The sequence below is a fragment of the Rhineura floridana genome, chromosome 11 (assembly GCF_030035675.1).
Source record: "Rhineura floridana isolate rRhiFlo1 chromosome 11, rRhiFlo1.hap2, whole genome shotgun sequence".
In the NCBI taxonomy this organism is placed as follows: domain Eukaryota; kingdom Metazoa; phylum Chordata; class Lepidosauria; order Squamata; family Rhineuridae; genus Rhineura; species Rhineura floridana.
The window spans coordinates 6,538,238-6,553,714 of NC_084490.1; the positions used below are offsets into that span (position 1 = coordinate 6,538,238).

The 15,477-nt window shown below is 42.2% G+C and overlaps 1 protein-coding gene across 1 annotated transcript; it reads right to left on the bottom strand.

The window, feature by feature from the left end:
• Positions 1–154: 154 nt before the first annotated feature.
• On the bottom strand, positions 155–10,312 carry LOC133366832 (vomeronasal type-2 receptor 26-like). The gene is made up of 5 exons (XM_061590350.1): positions 10,140–10,312; positions 9,068–9,359; positions 5,385–5,612; positions 3,784–3,910; positions 155–1,065 (listed from the first exon to the last, which is right to left on the bottom strand). Exons 1-5 carry the CDS (start codon positions 10,310–10,312, stop codon positions 155–157), a joined length of 1,731 nt encoding a protein of 576 aa, XP_061446334.1.
• Positions 10,313–15,477: the final 5,165 nt, after the last annotated feature.

Sequence of the window (15,477 nt, forward strand, 5' to 3'; positions counted from 1 at the left end):
AAATAAAAGAAGCAATAAAAATGCAATTAAAAATCAGTATGAAAATTTAATGTGGACATGACAGAGACCACATGAATTAAGCTCATGAATCACTGGTGGTCCACAGGTCATAATGTGGGAATCCTGCACTAGAGAAATAAATGTAACTGGTATATTAGATTCTTAAATCCTTTCTTCTTGTAAGCTGCTCCTTGTTGTTCAGCTCAGGCCTCAGCAAAATAATATAGCATTTTGGGGCAAAGATGCAGCCCAGTAACCCAGCACTGGAGGCCAAGATGGAGAAGATCTCCACAGCCACCATATATTTCCCCTTCGTGCTCAGGTAGGTCGGGACAAAGGACAACCAAACACTGCAAAACATCAACATGCTGAAGGTGATGAACTTGGCTTCATTGAAAGTGTTTGGCAACTTCCTGGCCAGGAATGCCACAGTGAAGCTGATGATGGCCAGAAGCCCCATGTAGCCCAGGACAAGATAAAACATGATGACAGAGCCTTCATTACATTTTGATATAATCTCTTGAGTCAGAGACTGTGTGTCAAAATCTGGGAAGGGGGGAGAGATTGCTAGCCCCACAGCGCAAATGATTGCTTGAATGTGGGAGCAGGAAAAGACAATGGAGAGGGCCAGTCTTTTCCCTACCCACTTCCTCATGTTGGACCCTGGTTTGGTGGCCATGAAAGCAACAACAACAGTAATGGTTTTGGCCAACACACAAGAAATAGCCACTGAGAAGATGATGCCAAAAGCAGATTGTTGGAGAAGGCAGGTCACTTTCCCAGGCCGTCCAAGGAATAGCAAAGAAGAGAGGAAACAGAGCAGGAGGGAGATGAGGAGGGCATAGGTGAGGTCCTGGTTGTTGGCTTTGACGATGGGAGTATTTCTGTGTTTAATAAAAATGTGTAGCACTAAGGTTGTGAGAAATGAGAAGGAAACAGCAACTGAGGCTAAACCGATTCCTAAAGGTTCTTCATAGGACAGAAAAGTTATCACTTTGGGGATGCATTCATTTTTGTTCTTACTTGGATATTGATCTTCTGGGCACTTGAAACAGTCAACCATGTCTGAAAATAGAAATAGAGACCATGACACATGTAAACAGATGCCAAATCCCATGACTCCATCTAACACGGGCACGAAATAAGAATGATTGTTCATGCTGGGCTGGATCTAGAGGATCTAAGAAGCCAAATGGACAGTTATAAGGTAGAGAATACTTTGCTCAGCAATACATGGAAGAAGAATCTTGGGATTGTTGTTGATCACAAGCTGAATATGATCCAATAGTGTGATGTGGCTGCAAAAAAGGCAAAGGCTATGTTAGGCTGCATTAACTGATACATAGTTTCTAAATCTGTAAAGTTCTAGTTCCCCTCTATTCAGCACTGGTTAAGCCTCTTCTTGAGTACTGCGTCCAGTTTTGCACACCACACGTTTAGAAGGATGTAGACATACTTAATAGGTTCGGAGGAGGGCAATGAGGATGATCAGGGGACTGGAAACAAGACTCTATGAGGAGGACCAGGATATCTTCTTGATCGACCCAGAGTGCAGAACACAGAATAATGGGCTCAAGTTACAGGAAGACAGATTTTAACTGAACCTCACGAAAAACTTTCTAAGCGCAGTACTACAATGAAACCAATTAATTTCAGAGGTGGTGGGCTCTCCAACACTAGAGGCATTCAAGAGGCCACCTGTCATGTATGCTTTAAGTTGGATTCTTGCATTGAGTTGGACTCGATGGTCTTATAGGCCCCTATATTGTATGATTTTATGTTTTTCCATCAGAAGAAGCTTCTCTGGATATAGTGTGTTGATTTCTGTCTGCTTCATGCTATGGAAACAGTTAAGTTATCTTAGGTGATGGTTTATTTATATACCATTTTTTTGGCCCAAAGATCCCAAAAGCAGTGAAGGACAGACTTCCCTCCTGTAAACCACACAAACCACTTAACGTATGGTGTGTTTTGTATAGAAGGATATTTCTATTGGAAAGACATTACAAGTAAGGGAGGCATGATCGAGGTTATTATATTCTACATGCAATGGAGAAAGTGGATAGAGAAAAGCTTTCTTCCTCTCTCAACAGGTTCCTACGAAGCTGAATGTTGGATGATTCAGGACAGACAAAAGGAAATACTTCTTCACACAGTGCATAATTAAACCATGGAATTTACTTCCACACAGTGTATTGATGGGAACCAACTTGGATGGCTTTAGAAGAGGATTAGACAAATTCATAGAGGTGAAGACTGTCAATGGCTACCAGCCATAGTGGCTATATTCTACCCCCACTGTCTGTGACAGTATGCGTCTGAATACCACTTGCTGGGAAATCACAAGTGGGTAAAGCACTATTGCACTCAGGTCCTGCTTGTGGGCTTCCCAGCAGAGGCATGTAGATGGCCACTGTGAGAACAGGATACTGGAGTAGACAGGCCTTTGACCTGATTCAGTAGGCCATATTTACACCATACATTTATTATCTATTATTATCTATCATCCCATTTTAAACAGTCATGGCTTCCCCAAAAGTATCCTGGGAACTATAGTTTGTGAAGGGTGCTGAGCATTGTTAGGAGACCCCATTGTCCTCACAGAGCCACACTTCCCAGAGTTCTCTGGGAAGAGTGACTGACTGTTAAACCACTCTGAGAATTGTAGCTCTGTGAAGGGAACAGGGGTCTTCTAACAGCTCTCAGCACCCTTCATAAAATACCCATCCTAGGGTTCTCTGGAAGAAAGCCATGACTGTGTAAAGTGGAATAAAAGTGGGATGAATGTATGGTGTGAATGTGGTCCAAGTCAATAAAGAGATAGCCAACAGGTCTCACCAGTGTGACCACCAGTGCCTCCTATGTTGCCCCTGAAAGGTCTGCTCTTCCTGCTCAGTCCCTATTTGTACTGGTTCAGCTCCTCCTACCCTGAACACATCCCCTTATACGTGCCCACACACCATTTGATGCCAGGACTGAACACCTATCCTTCCATTCTATCCTCGACAGAGGAGATGTACAAAGAGCTCCTCTCTGTGAGTGAAGGTGGCCATGGCTGAAGTAGGTGCCATTTCTACCATTGTGAGTGGCTGATACAGGGGCACGTAAACAAAAAAGATAAATGTATCTCAAAGATGTTTGAAACAATGAATATTTATTTTACAACAATAAGTGCCTGCTTCAATGGCTTTTCCATTAACAAACAGAACAACACACACACCCTTTTAAAAGCTTTTAAAATACCCTTATATACTATTGTAAAAAATGGGGTGGAGGCATGCCGCTTTGTTTTGTGGTCCTGTATCTTTTTCTGCTCTTTCACATGTGGCAGCCATTTTGTGTCATGCCTCACCCCTGCAAAGCAGCCATTTTGTGACTCGCACCCATGGCACTTCCTCAAAATTCCAAATATGCCCACCAGCCCAAAAAAGTAGGAGAGCCCTGGTTTAGTATATATATATACCTTGGTTTTCCATCACCACATCAAGGTGGTGTACAAGACATTTCCATGTGGCCTCCCACTCAGGTACATACCTGACACAGACCAGTTTATCTTCACAGAGTGGCTGCACCATTTTGAGACCATCAGTGTCCATCCATAGGCCACTGGCTAACCAAGTGTACTTTTCCCAGATTCATGAAATTTATCACCTGGGAATTTTCATTAGAATGACCTCTTGATTACTGATTTGTACGTCGCCTAGAGCGGCCATCGGCCAGATAGGTGACACATAAATTAAATTATTATTATTATTATTATTTGATGCTGAATGTATCACTTACCCTTCTTGTTTGAAATCTTCCCTTCTGGGCATGGAGTACAATCGTAGCAGCAAAATTTCTCCCCTTCCTTCTTTTTCTTTTGATGACCAGCAGGGCAGGGATTAGTACACAATGAGATGGGCAGTACCTGTTGACAGACAGGAGAAGAGTTCAGGACTTGAGGCATGATGGATTTTGGGCTAGTCATCATCCGATCCACACATGGAAAAAGCAGTAGCTGTCCATGAGAAATTAATTAAATGGACCATTGAAAATAGGAAAAAAAACCATTTTTGTGCTTAAAGGACCATAGATTAGTAGCAGAACATTATTTTTTTTTGCATGCAAGAGGTCCCAGGTTCAATGCCTGGTGTCTCCAGGTAGGGCTGGGAATGTCCCTGATCTGAAACCTTGGAGATCTGCTGCCACTCAGTGTTACAATTGGTATAAGCGTTTCATATGTCCCTATGTTTCCCATGGAATTGATTTCCTGTGGCCTACTGATACTGGATTTGATCCAGAAGGATGTCCTTTGAAGGGAGAGGTTTACTTTCAGTCTAACCCATCATTATCATTACTACATCATCATCATCCTCACCATCATCACTTTGTGATTTGACTGAGAACAATTTGGGGGACAGCAAAAAGAAATGAAATTATCAGAAAAAGATAATAGCAGAATACAGTGTGATTAGCAAAAAAATAATAATTATCTGCTTTCCTAAGTCCTACAAGTCCAAAAGAAATTGTAATCAAAACATGGAAAGTACTTACCATGGTTCAGTACTACAGAAAATATAAATATTCCATCATTCTTCAATTATTTGTGTAGTTGATGGCACTGACTTTATTACAGATCAGCAGTGGTGAACTTGTGACCATCTAGATGCTGTTGGACAATAACTCTCATCAGCCCCAGGTAGCATGCCAAAAGGTCAGTGATTATGGGAGATAGAGTTCAGCAACATTTGGAGGGTCACAGGTTAGGTACCTCTTTCATAGAGACAGATAATTCATCTCAGGATCAGGTTATACAGAAAAGGAAATTTAAGACATCCAAAGCACACATCTAGGAACATAAGGACAGCTTGCTGGATCAGGCCAATGGCCCATGTACTCCAGGACCCTGTTCTCACAATGGCCAACCAGATGCCTATGGGAAGCCCATAAGCAGGACCTGAACACCAGAGCACTCTCTCCTCCTGTGGTCTCCAGCAACTGATATTCAGATGAATATCAACAACTGTGGTAGAGCCATCATGGCTAGTAGCCTTATCTTCCATGAATTTGTCTAATCCTCTTCTAAAGCCATCCAGGTTGGTGATCATGTTGGCCTCCTGTGAGAGTGAATTCCATACTTTAATTATGGGCTAGTTAAGCTATGTGAAGTACTTTCTTTGCGCTGTCCTGAAACTTCTAACATTCAACTTCACTATGATTTCTAGAGCTCTAGGAATAGCTTATGTAGTCTTTTTGGACTACAACTCCCATTATTCCTGACCATTGGCCTTGCTGGCTGCAGCTGTTGGGAGTTGTACTTTAACAACTTCTTCAGGGCACCATGTTGGCTCCCCCTGAGCTAGATGATGCAGCGGTGATCACAAATACCCTGAGAGCCATACCTGGTTAAAATGCCTGGGCCACACAATTGTATCCTCATTAATTACGAGTTCTTTTCCGTCAGGAGCTTTGGGATCCATCTTGCCAACTTTCACTCTACGGAAGGAATTATTTGGGAATATAACCATGTTTGTTATATCAAGTCCAGCTACCATTTCCCCATCGTCATTAAATGAGATTGTTTCTCCAGCTGAGTTGTTAAACAAAATTCCTTGAAGAAATGGGTGGAGCTAGTTGAAAGAAAACAAATATGGGAATATTGTTTGTCTTCATGCTGAGATGTAAACTTTCCCTTTTCCTTGATGATAGAGTTTTATGTAGTCAGCTAGACGAGGGGTTCCCAGATTGTGGCCTGTGGACCACCAGTGGTCTACAAGCTTCTTTCAGGTGGTCTGTGGCATGTCCACATTCAATATTCGTATTGATTTTAATTATACTTTGCTTCCTTTATTTCTTATATTGTAATTTATTATGATACAATTTGAATGCATACAATATGAGACATAAAAGAAGCAATCAAAATACAATTAAAAATCATGCAGCACCTAGCAGAGTGCATTGCAATTGCTACAACAGGCAGGGAAATCATTAAGTGTTCCACCATGACAGTCAGCAATTTTCAAGGGGTGTATATGGGGGGGGAAACTTTGAGAACGACTAATCTAGTCCCTGTCTAGAAAGCTGAACATCTACAGCTTAATGTATTCCAGAATATAGAATATAGTAGGAACCTACAGAGCTTTGTCAATGAACTTGCACCCTTTCCCATCCCTCAGCTTCGCTGGTGGCTTCGAAAGGGCATTTTACACCCAGTCCAGTCCCTGAGAGATGATGATGGGACTGTCTGCAAATGGCTTCATTTTCATTTTGGAGGAAGTGAGGTCAGCTTCCTGTTTGGCATCTCCTCATCTTCCTCTCAGTCCATCCTGGCTCATACCCACTGACCACTCCTTGAGCAAGTGTGGGGATTTTATTGCCAATTTATTTGGCACCACAAAGGATTTTTTCCCCTGATGGGCTCTGAATCCTTCAGGTTTTTTGTTTTTGTTTCTTTTGCCGATGTCACATTGGAGATGCCAGAGATGTTTGGTGGTCATTTCCCCTTTCTTCCTTTTCTATCTGACAGTGCAGGTGAATTGGGGTGAAGGCAAACGATGGCAAACACATTGAGGCACTTTCTTGGAGATGAAGGGGTGAATCTTCACACCTTCCCTTCAATGCCACAAAGCTCAAGGATGAGGCAGGAGCCCTTCTTGAGGACTGCCCTGCTCACCCACTGAAAGCTGGAGGGGTTGTGGGGAGGTGAGAATTCTCTTGGCACAGCTAATGTGCCAGTGAGGAATGAGTAGGAGTAGAGCGCATGCCCCCAAATCTGACACTCCGGTATTAGGATCCGATGCCTTGGATTTAACGGAGCCTGCACTGCTTTGACCCAGTCCAGACAGCATTTAGACCCATTTGCAGGACCTTTGAGATTGTTGAATTAAATGTGTTGCCAATCTGAAAATCCATACCTCTTTGTCTTGTCTCTCATATGCACGAGTCTGGGTGCAAAAATCATTTAATGCTTTCTCACCACCTACTTAGGGAGCCAGTGGTTGTCTCACTTTATCTTAACCTTTTCATGGCCATGTAAGCCTTTGTGGAAACATTACCTGCCAAGGCTTGAGACCCAGAAGTTCCACTCTTTCATCCTTCGCCATTGCTCTGTGTTTGGCTCTAGATGAATCCAGGGCATGGAAAGCATGAGCCACAACATAGACAGCATTGCAGATGCTGTAGCTGTGGCCAGTCATGCGCATTTCAAAAAAAGGCCCTGGAAGCGAGTCCAGTCTCTCCTCTCCAGAGCAAGCGTCATCAACATTCATTGCTTTCTTGCCATGTGGAAATGAGCAAGCAAAGGCTTGCTCCCAGAACTCCTTCAGAAAGTCATTTCTCTGTGTCCAACAAGGTTTGATGGTCTGAAGGAAGTGGCCAAAGCCTGGAAGCTCATTTCTGTGAATGGTGAAGGAAATGGCACCGTGGAACACTTGGAAAGCGGAGTCAGGTTGGATTCTTGTCAATGCAAAATCCATCTGGGCTGTCATCACCCACACCTTCCCAAAGTTTTCTTGATACATAGTACTTGTCAGGATCATCAGTAGTAAAATGCTCATAGTTTCTCCATAGAAAACAAATGTGCTAGTTTTACTGTCTACAAAATGTATAAACATATTTGATTGCATAGAAGTGAAGTCATCATCTGCAAACCACAAAGCTTGTTTAGGGATTCTATCAATGAAAGCTGAGCAGATCCCATTCTGGGAAAGCAACGGCTCCAGGGCCTGCAAGAAATGGTTTCCACTGTCATCATTCACGACAAAGAGTCCAACCCACATCCATCCAAAATACTTAAGTAGTTGGAGAATCCCCTTATACTGATGGGCTTCGTTTGGGACCATGCGGTAAAATGAAGGGGCCTGAGGTGTATTGCTCTCCTCTGGGGCAAATGAGCCATATGAGAGCTGAAAGAAAATGTACAGATAGTTTAGGATGTGTGTTTGCATATTAGTGTTTGTGCAATGAATATTTGCTGAAATAAAAAAACAGATCTGAATGTACATGTTTATTCATAGAAAGCCAGTATGGTGTGATAGTTAGAGAGTTGGACTAGAACCTAAGAGATGAGGCTGCAACATCCTTACTCAGTAATAAAGCCCAGTGGGTCACCTTAGGCCAGTCACCCTCTCTCAGCCTAACCTATCTCACAGGGTTGTTGTGAGGATAAGATACAAGAGAGAAGAAGCATCTATACCACCTTGACTTCCTTTGAGGAAAGGTGTAATAAATGTAACAACAAATCAAACCATATAAAATTAATGTTCAGGGACAGCTAAATCAAAACATTTTTTTCCTACCGAGTATGAGAGTAGGATACTGCTTCTCAGAAATCTGGTGTTGGATTTGCACTCCCTTTTTATTGGAAGTAAAGTTGGTTATTCCTTTATAGAAGAATGGGTTCTTAATCTCTCATCTCATCTCATCTCATGACTACACTATGATTAAAGGGCCTTGTGAGCTTCCTCTGTCATCTGCCTGACTGAAGCCATTCTCCATTTGGTTTTTTTCCTTCTTTGCAACATTAGAGAAGATCACGTGGTGGTTCATTCTTACTGTTCTGCCTGCGTGGCTGGTACCGATGGGAGAATCTCTTAATTTTGGTTTATCTCAGTTTCTCACTTTTTTTGCAGTCTTAAGGTCTCCACGTTTCCATATCAGTTTGCTTTCTTTAAACATCCTCATGACAGTTAATCAGCACTTTACTGCTAATTTCTCCTGATATATATATATATTATGCAATTTTGCCTCATATACATTTTTTTTGCAAAGCACATGTCCCTCATACAATGCATTTTATTTTCACAAATACATGCATTTATATGCATGCTTTACTCTAATATATGTATTTTGTATACATTACTTGGATGGAGAGCTGCATTGCAAAATTTGGAGAAGTGCAAGTTTTTAAGGATGGCTGCTTCAATTCTCAGATTGTTTTAGAAAGTGCAAATTAGATAAGATTGCCTTTAAGTATGAACTGAATTGCATTTCTCCCCCATCCCTAGCTACTCATGACCAAACAGCTGGTGTACTAGTTTTTCTCTACACTCCAGTGACTGTACCCACTTCACTTCAGTGGTCCTACCTGTGGAATTTTATAAAGACTTAATACATCTGACATGAGGAAGGAGATATCTGCACTGAGGCCTCCGATAATGGCTATGAGGTTCTTCTGGGTGTCACATTTGTAATTGGCAACAAATGTATGTGATTTGAAGAGCAGGCCCATGGTGGTACTGTAAGTCATCCTGGCATCGTAGTAGCTGTCACAGATGTGGAATCCCAGAGTGACATTGGGCAAAAGTTTAGGATTCTCATTGATCTCCTTGACAGCAAATGCCAAGGCCAAGACATGCTGGTACAACTTTGTCACTGCCCTGAAAACAAAATGCATGGAGGTAATGATGTACAGAGAAAAGCTAAAAAGCTGATAAGAGAACAACGAAAAAGGAACAAAGCAAAGAGAAATCACAGCCACAGAAAAGGGTGTCAAGCGTAACTGAAAACAGAAACAAGGTGTTGTGTACTGAGCCATAGCATTGGTCCATCTAGTTCAGCACTGTCTGCACTGATTGGAAGGGGTTCTCTAAGATTTCAGACTATAGTCTCTTCCAGCTCACCAGGAGATTCTGGGGAACGAACCTAGGACCTTCTGTTGCAACCCTTTCCTTTATCCTGCAAAAGAGGATAATGACAAGTCTTGGAGATCAGAGGTGAGTTTCATAAATTAGGCTGATGAGTAAAACCTTGAACCATGTGAATCAGGGCTTGCCCTGCCATGCAAGAGAATGAAGTGGCCCTCTTCGGGCAACAGGTGAGAGGAATATATAAGGGAAAGGGATTGTCAGGCCCAGGTGCAAAATGCAGCCCCCCAGGCCTCTTTTTCTGGGCACAGAGCATGCTCCTTACCCTCATTGAGTGCTTCTATCTAGTTGGAAGGTGTCCTTCAACTATGATACTGCCTCTTACTTGCCTAGATGGTAGGACAGATGTGTGTATGGGTAGAAACCTCAAGGTTTCATATGGCTAATGCACTACTTTTCCTTTTTTTTTACAGAGGCAGCCCTGTGTTGAAATCTGGCCTGCTTTGAGCCCAATATTTTCAAACTTCAGCAATAATACTACACTGGACATGGGGAAGGAGGATAGTTCCTTACAATGGAGAGTCAAACAGCTCCTGAGAAGGGTGTTTCTTGAAGTCAACTTCAGGGAAAATGTAAATGATCTGAGATGCAATCCCACCAATGAGGAGGTCTCCAGGCTGATTCCACTCATGAGGAACAGGGAGGGGAGCATTTATGGGGCACTGCATGGTATCTACCATGCGCATCACGAGAAGCAGCAACACAGGTCCACTCAACATCCTGGGAACAAATATTTTTTTAAAACAGATTCCCCTGTGCCCATTTACAGTCTCACCATTGGCATGCTAGCAGACTACTTTAAGCAAACCCCAAGGGATGGCAGCAGTTGCTGCTGCTAAAATACTTCCTAAAGAAAACCATATCATCATCTTTAAGGACTGGAGGCATACCTTGAATGACAAACAAGGTACCATGATTTGAGATCAATACTGCCCTACAACAGGGGGAAATGATCATGGTTCAAATCAATAGAGCCCTGCCTGCCTCTCACCCCTCATCCCAGCTCTGAACAGCAAACATGGAAGGATTTATAGTCTACATTGTGGAATATTTTTAAGCACCTTTCAGAGAGCAGCTGCAGCTGGTGAAGGAAGAATCAATGACAGTCATTCGGGTAATTGCAGGGGAGATAATTGACTTCTGATGATCTTAGTCTCTTGAGTCCACAAAAGACAACACTAGAATTAAAAGGTTCCTGTCTTCTTTGCTCCTTAGTGATGGGTTCAAGATGGCTACAATTTAGACCCCCTTTGTGACAGGTTGGATTAGGGATGGAATGACCTGTCAATTTCAGTTTTCTCAGTTTCTCATCTAACCTTACATTTGGTTAGCCACATTCCTGCAGTGAAAATTCTTCAGCATTTTAGTGTCATTTTCTCCTAATAAATACATTTTTGCATGCAGTTTTGACTAATTACACATTTTTGCAGGAAATGTATCCTGATATAATGTATTTTATCTCTTATTTTCACCAACGTATTTATTTTGTGCACACTTTCCCCTAATATATATAATTTTTGTAGATATTGCTTGTTTGGATAACTGTATCACAAAAGTATGAAATTTGAAGGGTGGCTGTGGTTTGGTTGTCATATTGTTTCAGGAAATGCAAATTTGATGAATTCAGTTTTAAATGCTGGGCCTGGCAACCAAGAGGTCTTCTGTATCTTTGAAAGTTGTGGAGGGGAAAGGGAGAATTCCACCTTGTGGTTTTTCCCATTACAATGTTGCAAGAACACCTGCACTTGGCTGATTTTCTCTTCTCCTAAAGATACAGGATCAGTCTCAGGCCAGGAACCTGGCAAGCCTAGTTACAATAACCTTAAAATACAGTGTTAAAAAGAAACAATCAGAATCACCAAATAGGATGGGTCCTAAAAATATACATCTCAGTTTTCAGGGTAAAGAGGCACATTTTTAGCATTCTCCTAAAGCTGTACACTAAGGTTGCCAGAGGCACCTCAGTAAGGAGGAAAGTCCACAACTTAGGTGCTGCCACAGAGAATGCCCTCTCCCAGGCCACCCCCCACAAACATCTGAGGTGGTGGAACTAATAGAAGGGCCCTCTTTGCCGATCTCAACACCTGAGAAGGTCTGTGGGGGATGAGGCAATCTTTCTGATATTTAAATTTGATAATGATAAATTTCTGGAAGACTGTACAAATCTCAAAGGGGGGTGAGAATTGAGAGAACTGTGAAATTGATAAGCCATGTCAACTCTTCAGTCTGAAGCTTTACAACATTAGTTCAATATTTACAAGAAGCCTCCAGCTTTCTGGTTGCCAGGCCCAGCCTCCAAGAGGTCTTCTGTATCTTTAAAAGTTGTGCAGGGGGAAGACAAAATTCCACCTTGTGGTTTTTCCCATTACAGTGTTGCAAGAACACCTGCACTTGGCTGACTTTCTCTTCTCCTAAAGATACAGGATCAGTCTCAGGCCCTGAGCCCAACCCTAATTACTAAGTTGAAAGGATTTGGTGAAGGGCCGTAGCTCACACATTGAGCATCTTCTTTGCATGCAGAAGTTCCACAGAGTCTTCAGAAAGTGCTGGGAATGTTTCCTGCCTGAAACACTGCAGAGTCACTGCCAGTCAGTGTTGACAATATTGAGCTAGAGGGATCTATGGCCTGACTTGGTGTAGGGCAGTTCCTGACATTTCTGTATTATGGCAGTTAGCTGAAATTGCTTTGAAAAAATAAAAAGAGTAGACCAACCCCGCATTACTCAAGTTGGTTATTGGTTCCTAATGCTTCTGCTGCCCCCTGCTGGAAGAGAGATTCATTTAATATGAACCAGCCTGATTGTTGTTATTGTATCTTCCATTGTTTTTCATGGCTTGGCTTTTTCTGTCAAAATCATTATCAAGGACAACCAATCAGAATTGAACATTACATGCATATTCCCCTAAATTGCATAATTTACTTTCACAGCCTGATTTAGATTTCCCTGCCACACAAACTTGAATACTTAAGCTGTGTTGTTAAATTTCTAAGTTAAGGCCCCCTTCACAAAACCCTCTATCTGACATCTATGATGGTATCTTGCTTGGCTACAGTGGGTTGGATCCAGAATAATTTAGTCATACTATAGTCCCATTCAAGCCAATAAGACAAGTTACTGATTAGTAGGGATAGGGGAAAATTTGATTCAGTTTACATTTAAAACCAAATCTATCAAATTCACACTTGCCTAAACAATATGAGACCAGAAACAGTCATCCTTTGAAATTAGCACTTATCCGAATTTTGCAATGCAGTTCTCCAACCAATGTTTACAAACATGCATACATTAGGGGAAAGTGTGCATTAAAAGGAATGTATTAGTAAACATAACATTCAAAAATGCATTATGATAGGATAAATTTTGACCAGAAAAAAGACCAAGAGGGCCCATGCCTTAAAAATGGATACGAAGAAAAATTCAACATGAAAATGGCAGAATCTTCACTCTGTGGAGTATATAGGATAGCACAAGTTTTGATTTCTTACTGTCAGCATCCATTGCCAGCTGAGTGTTGTGAGTCTGGCTGTCTAGTGACTGTGAACCAGTTTGATAAAGGAACTGCCTGGTTGGGTTGAGGAATCAGACCAGCCTTTCCCAACCACTATGCCTCCAGATGCTGTTGGACCACAGCTCCCATCAGCCTCAGCCAGCATTGCCAATGGTCAGGAAGATGGGAGTTGTGGTCCAACAACATCTGGAGGCACACTGGTTGGGAAAGGCTGAATCAGACTAAAAAAAAATATTGATGTACCTTTAACAATTCTGGGTACACTGTGATGGCTATGTTTTACTTCCAGGGTTGGAGGCACTATGCCTTTGAATACCAGTTGCTGGTAATCACAAGGACAGAGAGTTGCTGTTGCATGCTGGTCTTGCTTGTGGGCTTCCCGTAGGTATCTGGCTGGCCACTGTGAAAACAGCTGCTGGACTAGATTGGCTTGTGGCCTGTTCAAGCAAGGCTCTTGTTATGTTCTTATGACATTTCCTGAATGGGCAATTCACCTGCTCCTGTGATGAGTGCTCTACCAGGGGTTGGGCAAATGTCTGAGAGAGAGGGAGTGAAAGAGGGGGAGAGATTTGGTACTTTGTGAATGGAGAGAGGAGAGCTGAGAATTTCCTATGTGAGTCTTTTTTAGATGCTTGTTTTGGCAAAATTAACACTGTTCCTCTATCTGTCTGATCTTCATTTCTTTATCCAACCAATCAACTGCAGTTCAATCATCATGAAGAGCTGCCTTGAGCAAAGGAGGGATTTTGCCCGGTTTCAGATTCACTTCCTCTCACTGTGTGTTCTCTGGCACAGTAATAAACAGCTGTGTCCTAGACATAGTGGTGAAGCTGCCTTCAACTGAGACAGCACAATACTGTGAGCTTCTTGCATCAGCTCTTGCAATCCATTCCAGGCCCTTCGCAGGAGCTTGTCTCACCCAGCTCTTCTAATGCCAGATGAAGATGAACCCAGAGGCTCGACAGGAGAGTTGGAGGGACTCACCAGGTCTTTGGACATCCCCTCCAGACCCTACTAGCTTGACCTCTGATCCGATGCCTGGAGAGAACAAACAACTGAAATTGGCCAACTCTATTGTCTTTTTCTGCTCCCTCATTCAAGCAGGCATTTGTGCTGTTTGGCTAGGAACCTCTCCCCCATTCCCAGATCTTGACATGACATTGCTAACTAGATAAATTGTATCTGAATGTAACGAAGGGTCTGTCACCATGTTTTATCTTGTCCTGGGCTACATGGGACTTCTGGCGACCATCAGCTTCTCTGTAGCTTTTCTGGCCAGGAAGTTGCCAGACACTTTCAATGAAGTCAAGTTCATTGCTTTTTTGCATGTTGCTTTTTTGCAGTGTTTGGCTGTCATTTGTTCCAACCTGCCAGAGCACCAAAGGGAAATACATGGTGGCTGTGGAGATCTGCTCCATCTTTGCCTCCGGTGCTGGGCTATTGGGTTGTATCTTTCCCCCCAAATGCTTCATTAGTGTGCTGAGGCCTGACCAGAACAGTAGGGCACAATTAATAAGGAAAACTTTTAAAGGGCCACAGAGCTATTATAGATAATATTTCTTCTGCTCTGTTTATGGAATGGATAATAGAGGTAACCTGAGCTGGGCTGGGAAGTACCTTGTAGTATGCCTGTAGCCTAGCAACATAGAGAGTATCTTTATGACAAAAGTCATGACTAATTTTTCTATTACTGCATTTATATCCAACATTTCCTCCAAGAAGCCCAAGGTTGTGTACATGGTTCCCCCTTCTCCATTTTACCTTCACAATAACCCTTTGAACTGTAACTCTGAGGTTTGTCACATTTTGCCCAGGGAGCTTAAAATAATCACCCACTAGTTTCTTAGTGTTCTTAATCTTTATATCTGATTTGTGACCACTAGTCTTTGTCTTACATATTAGCCAATTTCCTAATGTAAACCCCTGATGGACATTGGGCACATAATATTAAGAACGCAACATTGGTAGACATGCAAATATAAGTGCCATGAATGGGATGGTTGATACCTGAAATTGCTACTTTCCAGTGAGAAATGTATCTCACCTAGTTTGCAGCAAATCACAAGATCTTATGCCAGACCTAAATGTCAATTATTCTTTCTAATCATGATAAATAACACCATCTACGCACCAAATGGTACCAGCCATCACACTTACTGTATATTGGCATGACTGCCACTGTGGTGTATGCCATGTGTGGATTCTAGGACTGCAAGATAGCTAAGCACAAAATGAACTGTATTAATTAGGGGCTTAATGGAGATAATGTTTCTGTGAATGCTACATGTTATGCTGTTACTGAATTGTAGTCAACTACGACAACCCACCGTCTTTTAAAAAA

What these genes read in the sequence shown, in the direction of transcription:
- LOC133366832 (XM_061590350.1), bottom strand. Translation starts at nt 10,312, where the DNA reads ATGCGCATGGTAGATACCATGCAGTGCCCCATAAATGCTCCCCTCCCT. An exon ending in GAGCTGTTTGACTCTCCATT is followed by an intron (nt 9,360 to 10,139) that starts GTAAGGAACTAT and finishes TTTTGTTTTCAG; the next exon opens with GGCAGTGACAAAGTTGTACC. An exon ending in GGCCCAGGCATTTTAACCAG is followed by an intron (nt 3,911 to 5,384) that starts GTATGGCTCTCA and finishes GTCTGTCAACAG; the next exon opens with GTACTGCCCATCTCATTGTG.